This window comes from Myotis davidii, unplaced genomic scaffold, assembly GCF_000327345.1.
Source record: "Myotis davidii unplaced genomic scaffold, ASM32734v1 scaffold129, whole genome shotgun sequence".
NCBI classification, from domain to species: Eukaryota; Metazoa; Chordata; class Mammalia; order Chiroptera; family Vespertilionidae; genus Myotis; species Myotis davidii.
The window spans coordinates 192,935-205,010 of NW_006383019.1; the positions used below are offsets into that span (position 1 = coordinate 192,935).

The following is a 12,076-nucleotide window of genomic DNA, read 5'->3' on the forward strand; positions in this document are numbered from 1 at the left end:
GGTTGACTTAAAATATTTTTAGTATATTGTTACATAAATCCAGGTGTAAGTTTCTTTTGCATAGAGCTCTTATTCAGTGACAAAATCAAAATAGTTGGAGAGATATAACCACAAAGCCAATAAAATTTAAATGAGCAGTACGATAATGTGACTACTGGTGTTTCACCAAAATTCATTTGCAGCACTCATTATAAACAAGAAATTGACTGACCACTGCCACACAGATTCTTTGAACTTCAGCCCATCCATACTATGCTGTGTACTGTGTGACTTCTCAGTTCCCTCACCACTTTTCTCTATTCAGAATACTGCAGAATCTTTAACAGTGTGCTGTATACTCAGATGCATCACTCCTGTATTATATCTGTGCTGCTTGTTGCCAACAAGATCATAAATGCAAACATAGACACTGAAATCAAGTAGCAGTTTACATTTGTTCCTATTGATTTTCTTAGATTATTATTATTACTAGAGGCCCAGTGAATGAATTCGTGCACCAGTAGGATCCCTCGGCCTAGCCTGTGGGATCGGGTGGAAACCGGCTCTCTGACATCCCCTGAGGGGTCCTGGATTTTGAGAGGGCACAGGCCAGGCCAAGGGACCTCACGATCAGGGCCGGGGAGGGACGCGGGAGGTTGTCCAGCTGGGGAGGGACTGCGGGAGTGCTCAAGGGCGTCTCCAGCCCATCTCGCTCAGTCCTGATTGGCCAGGCCTTAGCAGCAAGCTGCACCTACTGGTTGGAGCATCTGCCCCCTGGGGGTCAGTGCATATCATAGCGAGCAGTTGAGCGGCCTTAGCATATCATTAGCATATTACACTTTGATTGGTTGAACGGCCGACTGGATGGTGGGACACTTAGCCTATTAGGCTTTGATTATATAGGATATTCATCATATATAATGGGAAAATGTGTAGAATATGCATAAAATATACCCATCTTTATTTCACACACACAAACATTATTTCTCATCCTAAAACATAAACATATATAATCATGTTTTAGGATGAGAATGCTCAACAGTATAAAGTTAGCTTTTTTCTCCCTTTAGTCAGTGTATGAATTCAATATTAATATGGTCTCATCCAGAGTTTTTTATGAGGCCTGACAAGCTGACTCTGATATTCACATGAAAGAAGAAAAGTGCTAGAATAGCGTTCTGAAGGCTTTGAAAGGAGCAGCAACAACTACGCATAGTGAGGGGAAACTTGTCCAGATATAAAAGCCTTAGTGGTACAGTAACTTAAAACGTGTGGTATTGGCATCGGAATCATGGACATATTATAAATATGCTTTATAATTGTTCATATTTTTCTTTATGAACAATTGTCTATGTACCTACCATCTGCGTTTAAGAAAACAATATTTTATCATACTTGTTTTTGTTTCAAGAAATAAATTATTAAAGATTGTACCCCCTTCCTAGATCATTTTCCTTTCTTAGTTGTGACTATTATCCTAAAGTAGATGTATATTTTGTGTTTATGCTTTGATTATGTGCATGTATGAAATATATAGTATTGTTGTCTGTGTTTGTAACATATTAGTATCACTGTATAAATTGTTTTTACTCAGCTTTGTATTTTGTTAAGGTTTATATGTTTTGACACATATAGCACTAGTTTTTTGTGTGTTTTTTTTAAATCATCACCGGAGGATATTTTTCCATTGATTTTTAGAGAGAGTGGAAGAGAGAGGGAAAGACAGAGAGAAATATTGATGTGAGAGAAACGCATCGATTGGTTGCCTTCTGCACGTGACCTGACCAGAGCCCAGACTGGGGAAGAGCCTGCAACTTAGGTATGTGCCCTTGACTGGAATTGAACCCAAGACCGTTAGGTTAGCAGGCCGACGCTCTATCCACTGAGCCAAACTGGCTAGGGCTCTAGTTTTTCATTGTAACTTTTGTATAGTATTTTATCATATGAATATATTACATTGTGGAATTTAGGTTATCTTCAAATTTCCTTTTGCATTGCTGCAATAAATATCCTTTTTTATGTACTAGTAAGTGTGTGAGTTTTTGTAGGGTATATATGAAAATTGTTGGGTTGTAACAAGGATGGCATTTCAGAACAGTGTGGAAAGGCAGACATGTTTAATAACTATCAATTAAAGAAAATATAGGTAGACCTCTACCTAACCCGTTTTTAGAAAAAAATTTAGGTGATTAAAGAACTAAATATTAAAAAAATAAAACTTTAGACGTTTAAGAGGAGAATGTAGAATAATATTTTTAAAATTTGGGGTAGAGACGGTCTTCAGAAAGTTATGAATTCTGGAAGAAAATAGAGTAAGTTCTCACTTAACTTCCTAGATAGGTTCTGTGACTTTAGGCTAAACAGTATGTAACTGAAACAAATTTTACCATATGCTGATTGAAATAAGCAAGATCTATGTTCCTGTGGCGTCTCATCAACATGATAATATAACAATGTTGAATGGAAATGACTTGTTGAGGATCTGCTATATTTGTAACATAAAAGTAGAAAAGGATTAATATTCAGAACACTGAGAGATATTTCAATTTCTAAATACAAACCAGCAAACCCCTCCCAATACCACCCCATGCCCCATTCTCAGGCCTTTCCCCCTGCCACCCTACTCCTTCACTCTCCTCGTGCCTCCTTGCTTTACATTAGGATTTCTGTAGTCCTCCATGAAATGCTCTAGTCTCTTTCAGGCCAATTCTGTCTTCTTCTCTTTAATACTTTGGCTCTAAAATAATAATAGAACTGAGACAGTCTTGAGAAGGAAATGGAACATAATTAATAATTGCACTGGAACAATAGCTGTAAATTGGGTTTGTTTCAGGAAATCGGGTCATCCTAGCTGAGATTGGCTTTCTATGATCACCTCATCGAAAATGTCTCTTATCTTGTTCTGTTTTAGTTATAGCACTTCATGATATTATTTCATGATTATTTATTTTCTATGTCACCTCACAATAAGATGACATATCTTGGTCACCATTCTATGCCAATGTTTAGGACAGTGTGTTGGTACATAGTAGTGTGTACTGTTCACTAAGTATTTTTTGAATATATTACATTTCTATCTTTGGTCTTAAAATCTTGTGAAGATATGAGACACATGGAAAATTGAATACTAATGGTACATACAAATTATACATTTATAAAACAGAAATGTTCTAATTTATACAGACTTTTGTGGCAGTCCCCCAAATAAAAGTTCCCATTAGCTAAACTTTTTATAAAACACTTAGCTCATATTAGGTATTTTGGACAGTTCCTTGAGAAACAGTCTCAGGCATTCCTCTTTGGGTATCTCTGTATTGAGTAATCAAGTGAATTCCTAGAAGGGGAACTGCTGTGCTAGAGAATATGCATATTTTCAAGGCTCGTGGTATATATTGCCATTCTTCTGTAGAATGCAATTTGTATTCATTTGACATACCAGTGTAAAAGAGTGCCTTTTTCCCCAAACTCTCCCCAGCACTAGGCATTATCCTATATAATAAAACCCTAATATGCAAATCGACCAAACTGCAGAATGACTGGTGGAACGACCTGCGAATGGCCGTACTGACCACCAGGGGCAGATGATCAACACAGGAGCTGCCCCTTGGTGGTCATTGTGCACCCACAGGGGGAATGCTGCTCAGCCAGAAGCTGGGCTCATGGCTGGCGAGTGCATCGGTGGTGGTGGGAGCCTCTCCTGCCTCCGCTGCAGGTGGGTGGTAAGGAGCAAGAGGTCCCGGACTGCAAGAGCCCCAGACTGTGAGAGGGATATCTGACTGCTGGCTTAGGCTCAATCCCCCTAGAGGTCCCAGACTGTGAGAGGGCACAGGCTTGGCTGAGTGGATTCCCCCTCCCCCCACCCATTGCACTAATTTTGTGCACCAGGCCTCTAGTTTTTTAATATTTTGCAAATTTGGGGAATGATTTTATCTTATTTTTCTATGATTTCATTAATTTTATTTCCTTAGTTAATCCCATATTCTTGTCATGTCTGAAGTGTCATCTTTTTTATTGCTTTGTAACAAATATATATACATGTATATGCATATTATATTTGGTATATCAAAATTTTGCTATTGTACTTTTTCTGTTTTATGGTCTGCCATTTAAAGTTGTCTTTGCTGCACAGAAAAATAAAAGAATACTTTTTGTAAGTTAAAGATATCAACCAACCTTATTTGTGCCTTTGGTTTGTGCTTAGGATATCTTTCTCTGTCCCTAGTGTTTATATATATTTCTGTTAGGCTTTTTTCAAAGCACTGCAAATGTTACGTGGTCTTTTAAGGACCTCCAATTGGAAATCACTGTGAGAATATTAGTGTCCTTAATTATCTTGCCTTATCCTAAGGGTCAAGGAACAAAGGGAAGAAACGCAAATGGTAATTTCTGTTCTGAGAGCTTTCCTGGGGATGATTTCTGACAAAAACCAAAGATTTACTAAATGCAATAACTCTCAGACTGTATTTCAGCCAAAAGATTTCTTTGCTTATAGGGTAATGTTATTTGCCTCTAAGATTAAGGAAAAAGTGCTAATTAAATCATAATGTGCATTGATTGTAGGATGCACATTGACTTCAGAGTTTTTAAGATATGAACACGGGGGATATTAAAACCCCTGAAAGATGTTATATATTAACTTGGACTGCAGCACAATAATTTTAAAATTCTGTGGTTGCTTTATATTCATATAGTTTTGTTTGTTTGGGCTTGATAATTTTTAAAACACAGCTTTATTGGTACAGAATTTGTATACCATACAATTCATCCATTTTTTTTTTTTTACAATGCAACAGTTTTTAGTATATTCAGAGGTGTGTTCAAGCATTGCTACAGTCAATTTTAGAACATTTTCACCACCTCAAAAAGGAATCCCCATACAGAGAATATTATTTAGCCTTAAAAAGTGGAATAATTTTGATATAATGCTATTATATGGATACGGCTTGAAGATATGCTAAGTGAAATAATCCAGTCACAAAATAACAAATACTGTATGATTCCACTTATATGAGGAAGTAGAGGCCTGGTGCATGAAAATTCGTGCACTGAGGGGGGTTGTCCCTCAGCCCAGTTGCCCCCTCTCACAGTCTGGTAGCCCTCAGGGGATGTCCTAATGACAACCTCTGCGGGAGGTGACCAGGCTGATCAGGGGAAGGCGCTGCTCCCATTACCCCGCTGCTGCTGCCACTGCCAGCTGTGGCGGCTGGGAGGCCTGAGACCCGGGCCTTGCAGCCACTGTGGCTTTGTCTGGATGGATGTCTGGAAGAGGTCTGCCCTAATTAGCATATTACCCTTTTATTATTATAGATAGACAAATTCATAGAGGCAGAGAGTAGAATGGTGGTTACCAGAGGGAGGAGGAATTGGGAGTTAGTGTTTAATGGGTTTAGAGTTTCAGTTGGGGAAGAAAAAGTTCTGGAAATAGATGGTAATGATAGTTGCACAGTAATATGAATGTACATAAAGCTACAGAAATGTACACTTAAAAATGGCTAAAATGGCCCTAGCCGGTTTGGTTCAGTGGTTAGAGTGTCAGCCTATGGACCAAAGGTTTGATTCCGGTCAAGGGTTGCAGGCTCCTCCCCAGCCCGGCCCCTGGTCGGGGCTCGTGCAGGAGGCAATCAATCGATGTGTTTCTCTCACATCAAAGTTTCTGTCTTTCCTTCTCTCTTCCACTCTCTCTAAAAATCAATGGAAAAATATCCTTGGGTTAATAAAAATAAAATAAAACAAAATGGCTAAAATGGTAATTATATGTTAAGTGTATTTCACCACAGTGAAAAAGAAAACACAATAGAAATCCTAGAGACTTGAGCTTTCATGTTGTATTCCTTCATCCACATCCCACCATCCCTAAGCAGCCACTAATCCACTTTCTATCACTATTTTGACTATTTTGGACTTTCATATGAAAGGAAACATACAAAATGTATACTTTTATGATTGGCTATTTTTACTTAGCATAATGTTTTCAGGATTCATCCAAGTTATTGCAGGTGTCAATACTTCATTTTTTTTTTTTTTTAGAGAGTGGAAGGTAGTGGGGAGAGAAAGACAGAGACAGAGAGAGACATTGATGTGAAAGAGATACATTGACTGGTTGCCTCCCAAATTTGCCAGAGACCAGGGCAGGGATGAACTTGGTGTATGGGATAATACTCTAACTACTGACCTATGTCGGCCAGGGCCATTCGTTTTTATGGCAGAATAATATTCCCTTATATGAGTATACCTGATTTTATTTATTCATCATCAGTTGATGGAAATGACACTTAGGTTGTTTCCAAGGTCTATACAGTTATTTTGAGACTTAACTTGAGATCTTAGAATTATGAGAAATAATAACCTACTCACTTATATTTAGTAAAGAAGGACTTACTGTAAGACCATGTAAAGGGTGTCCCAAAATTCACACAAGAAGTAATTTTGATAGAAAACACAGGGTTATAATTAAAAATTGTAAACTTTTTATTGATTCATAAAGTATACAGTATAGGGTTATGTATGGGATAACATATCAGGTAAATGGCCTCCACGGCTTTTCTGGCACATATGCACTCTTTTGTTGAAATTTTCCATGACCGTTTTGCATAAATGTGGCTGAATTTTGTTGCTACAGCGCTCAGTTTCCTCCTTCAAGGCGTGGGTGGTCATGGGCTTGTTGGCATAAACCTTAGACTTCAAAAAACCCCAAAGAAAAAAGTCCAGCGACATTAAATCGCATGATCTGGGTGGCCAATTCTGATCACCAAAATGGGAAATTACACGACCAGGAAATGACTCATGCAGCAATTGAATTGTTTCTTGGGCTGTATGGCATGTGGCACTGTCTTGTTGAAACCACATGTCGTCCATATCCATATCTTGCAATTTAGGCACAAAAAACTTGGTTATCATGTCGCGATAGCGAGCACCATTAACTGTTATTGCCTGAGCAGCCACATTTTCGAAGAAGAATGGTCCGATGATGCCTCCAGCCCAAAATCTGCACCAAACAGTGACACATTGTGGATGCATTTGTTTCTCAATCACTCGTGGATTTTCTGAACCCCAAATGGGACAATTTTGTCGATTAACCAAGCCATCAAGATGAAAATGAGCCTCATCGCTGAAGATGATTTTGTTTGAAAAATCAGCATCCACTTGTTGTTGTTCCATAATCCATTTGTGCATGTGCCAGCAAAGCCGTGGAGGCCATTTACCCGATATGCTATTCCATACATAACCCTATATTGTATACTTTATGAATCAATAAAAAAATTTACAATTTTTAATTATAAACTTGTGTTTTCTATCAAAATTACTTCTTGCGTGAATTTTGGGACACCCTTTAGTTCAGTTTAACAGGTATCCAAGGACAAGGAAAGAAGTACAGTGGTCTCCTGTGGGGACAGACCCTGGAGCTGAGAGTCAGGAGCCAAGGCAACTGCTGCTGTGTCTTAGGGGCTTGCAAATTCTCTTGGCTCTACTTCTCTATGCATGTCTACTCTAGTCTTTGTCTAGGTTGGTGTTCTTTACTTCCTTGTTAACTTCGATGGCACAAAATATGTGGCTCATCTTGACTCTTGCTGTGGCCACTTTGCAACTCAGGTACCTGTAGCTCATGTTCTCAATTCCAAATTTCTGAAGAGGGATCTGATTGGTATATCCCTGGTCCAATAGGGTAGTTCACTTGGTACAAACATGGTGTCAAAACCACACCTTAACTAGGGGCAGGTTCTCTAGAAGGAGTGTGTATACATGGACCTGGGTGTGAACAACCTGTATAGGACACTAAAGATTGACCTAATTCTCCGGGCCAGTGGTCATCAAACATGTTGGTCTCAAGACTCATTTACACTCTTAAAAATTTAGAGCTCTAAGGAGCTTCTGTTTATGTGGGTTATATATGTTGATATTTACCACATTCGATATTAAAATGGGGAAACTTTAAAGATATTTATTCATTTAGGAATAATATAAACACATTTAATGTTAATATATATAACATGTTTATGACAACTATTTTCTAAAATTAAACAAAATTTGTTGAGAAGAGTGACATTATTTTACATTTTTGCAAACCTCTTTAATATCTGGCTTAGAAGATAGCTTGATACTCATATCTGCTTTTACATCGGTCTTGTGGTATGTTGTTTTGATTGAAGTTTATGAAGAAAAGCTAACCTTACACAGATGTGTACTTGGAAAAGGGAGGGGTATTTTAATAGCTTTTAAAGATAATTGTGGCTATTCTTCAATACCAACCTAAACCAAAAAAGTGGTAATTTTTTAAAGGTTAGTTGCTGTGTAGAATTTGAAGCCATATCAATGAGTCTTTCATATTCTATTACACTAAACATTTACTGGTTTGTCATGATATTTAATTGTGGTAAAAATATCTTGTGCTTTAAATAACTATTCATGCATAATTTTGTAACATTCGGTATTAGTTGGAAAATTTTGATTCATTCAGTTAATGTAGATATTTCTAATGTTGGAACATTTTATTATATAATATAAAAAAACTCACACTTAATATCACCACCAGTCTTGTCAGAAAAGTCTTCAAATGTGGGGAAATTGTCAAGGTCATGGTGGCAGATGCAAGTTTTTCCAGAATTCTAATTTTCACGAATATTGGCAGTTTTCTTCTTGACGTGGTAGTCTCGCTTTGTTCTTTCTTGAAAGTTTTCCTATTAGTGCCTTCTTAGCTTATCATTTTGACACAGAATTATTTAACAAGAACAATATTTCCTCTGCACAAGTACCTATCTTGTAAATACTCTCGAATCTTTTTAACAGGTGACTTTTTTACCACCTCAAAGTTCACAATCATGGATTTTTGTTTTTGTAATATATAATGTCTGTTTCTCAGACTTTTATAGAAAGAAAGGCATTTACTGAGCAGTTGCTCTGTGCGAGTCCCATGTTTTTACTTTATACAGCTGCTGGTATTATTTGTGGTATGTTAAGTAACCTTTTTTAAGTGTAAAGGGAAATAAAGACTTATTAATATTTTTAAATGTCAATAATTTCTATTATATTAAGTAAATACACAAGAGAAACCTTTTACTGGTAATTGTGGTTTTATTTATGTAGCGATAGTTATAATTTATTAGAAGTACACCTGGTGCCTTAGTTCTTATCAGTTCTATTTTTTCCCATTCTATTTAGGTGGTTTCCTAGAAACATGATTGTTTGTTGGATTTGATCTCACAGCCTCGTGAGGACTTCTTTACTGATAATGTCAAGTTCAGGTTATCCTCCCAACCAAGGAGCATTCAGCACAGAACAAAGCCGTTATCCTTCCCACTCTGTTCAGTACACCTTTCCCAGCACCCGGCACCAGCAGGTAAGGAACAAATATTGTGTAAATTGCATATGTATTTTGTGTTTTTCTTTTACTTTTCCTATATTTGTTGGTCAGAAACCAAATGTAGTTGTTATACATATACAGGGGTTTGCAAAAGTAGGCTTACAGATGTAATACAAATAAATAATATAATCCTATTTAATAAAAGCCTAATATGCAAATTGTCTCCTCTGGCGGTCGTTCAACTGCTCGCTATGATGTGTGCCGACCACTGTGGGTCAGCGCAAAACATGGTGGGCGTTGGCGATGTGGCGCTGGCAGCAGGTGGCAGTGAAGGTGCTGCCGGCCCTGATGGGCCCTGACAAGAGCGGGACTGGGGCAGGATGGTGGGGCAGGTGAACAGGCAGTGCCAGGCCAAGGCAGGGTGCCAGGTGGGGCTGTGGGGCTGCGAGGCTGGGGGTGCCATCTGGGGCCTGATCTCCGCAGGCCACCCTGAGGGACTCCCTCCGTGCATGAATTCGTGCACCGGGCCTCTAGTAGTAAATAATAATATAAGAGTAAACTGTTTTGTGTACTCATAACTGTAGACCTACTTTTGCCAACCCCTGTGTGTGTGTGTGTGTGTGTGTGTGTGTACACTTTTTAAATGGCAAGAACCATTCTCAAAGATGGAGAACTAAAAGTTGGGGATTAATTATCTTTGGCTTCTTACTATGGCTTTATGACAGATTTATGACAGAGTGACCATGTAGGGTTTTGTTGTAGGATTTGTTGTGATTGATTGTAGGATATATTGATAAAATATTAGTTTATTAGTTACCTAGAGTTTCTAGGTTAAGGCCTATGTTTGTGCTCCAAGGTTGGTTGAGTATTAAGCTGGCCAGATAACATGGCCTTTTTTGAGTGATGGCCAGGATAGGGCCTCTCCCTTCTTGAGAGATTTGATGGTAGGAAGATGAAAGAGTTTGTATTATTGATTTACCTTGTGAAAAATAAAATGTGAAAAGAAATGATTATCTCAGAGTGGGCCAGGTACAGGGATGTAAGAGGTTTGAAGAAAAAATGGAAGGGAGGTAATGAAATGGTCAAAGAAAAAGAAAACAATTTACCAGCAAAATATAGTTGATTACTACTGGGTACGACTGAGAACTCCTTTGAAGTGTGGTTATACTTACCGAGTGAGAAAGGACATTCTTACCTTTTTTCTGTTTAGGGAAGCATTCAGTCTTCCACCATTAAGTGTAATATTAGTAGCACATTTTTGTAGATGCTTTTTTTTTTGGTCGAAGATGTTGCTATGTAGGTTGAGAATTCTTATCATGATTGGATGTTGAAATTTGGTTGCATGTCCTCCCTCCCCCCAGTGTTAGTTAGTCATCTGATTATTAATTTCCTAGATTATTGTTGCCTTTTTTTAAAAAAGTATCTTTGAGGTTTAGTTTATATATAATAAAATTTAAATATATATGTACATTTTGACAGATTTATACACCCATAAAACGCCACCAAAGTGAAGACAGAACATTTCTGTCACCTCTGAAAGTTCCCTTTTTTCCCATCCAGGTCAGGGCTCCTTCCCAACTTCCCACAAACCTTAGCTCACAGGAAACCACTGATCTGCTGTCTGTCAGAATAGATTATATTTGTCTTAAGTTTCATGTGAACTTCCATAATATTTTTGAAATTTAGTTATGTTTTGGCATATCTTAATAGTTAGCTTTTTTTTTTTATTACTTGATTGGGTATGGATATATCACAAATTGTTTATCTAGTTACCTATTCTAGTTTTTGGTTATTACAAATAAAATTATTTTGGATCTATGTGTTTGTTGTATTTAGATTATATAAAGAGCCCTAGCTGGTTTGGTTCAGTGGATAGAGCATTGGCCTGTGGACTGAAGGGTCCCGGATTCGGTTCCTGTCAAGGGCACATGCCTGGGTTGCAGGCTTGATCCCCAGTAGGGGGGATGCAGGAGACAGCCAATCGATGATTCTCTCTCATCATTGTTTCTCTCTCTCCCTCTTACTTCTTTCCCTCTCCCTTCCTGTCTGAAATCAATAAAAACATATTTTTAAAAAAGAATTTACCTTACTAATACTATCCTTTGGAAAATGTGTGTGTGTGAGTGTTTTTAATGAAGTCCAATGTATTAGTTTTGTCTTTTACATTTCTTACTTTTTGTGTCATATTTAAGCAGTTTTTCAGAAACTCAAGGTCATTAAGATTTTCTATGTGGATTTTACATTTAAGTCTGACCTATTTTGAATTAAAATTTTATGGTGTGTGTTAAGGGTTGTTTTGCATATTGAGTGTTAAGTTGTTCTAGAAACTATTTATTGAAAAGATTATTCTTTCCCCAATGATTTGCTTTGGTACTTTTCTTAAAAACTAATTGACCATATATATATGTAAGTCTATTTCTGTTTCTTCTACTGTTCCATTGATATATTTTGTCTATCTTTACTGCACATGGTGTGCTATTCTAGGTACACAAATACTTAATCTTTATTAAAGTACTTCACATGGTCTTGATTATTATCTATAATAATAAAAGCATAATATGCTATTAGACTGGACAGCCCAATGACCTTCTGGACGTCATTCTAGACGTCCTTCTGGACTAAGTCACCACAGCAGGGGCTGAGGCAGAGGCGTTTGGGGGCAATCAGGCAGCCATGCAGAGTGGTTAGAGGTGATCAGGCAGGCAGGCAGTTGAGCGGTTAGGAGCCAGCGGTCCCGGATTGTGAGAGGGATGTCCGACTGCAAGATCGGGCCTAAACCAGCAGTCGGACATCCCCCGC

The 12,076-nt window shown here is 37.9% G+C and overlaps 1 protein-coding gene across 3 annotated transcripts in view; it reads left to right on the plus strand.

The window, feature by feature from the left end:
• NCOR1 (nuclear receptor corepressor 1) overlaps positions 1-12,076 on the plus strand; it is a 242,871-nt gene that overhangs the window by 26,810 nt on the left and 203,985 nt on the right. For all 3 annotated transcript variants that reach the window (XM_015558355.1, XM_015558356.1, XM_015558357.1), the window contains exon 2: positions 9,136-9,313. In XM_015558355.1, coding sequence (XP_015413841.1) covers positions 9,206-9,313 — 108 coding nt within the window. In that variant the 5' untranslated portion in view covers positions 9,136-9,205. The remainder of the gene's footprint in view (positions 1-9,135; positions 9,314-12,076) is intronic.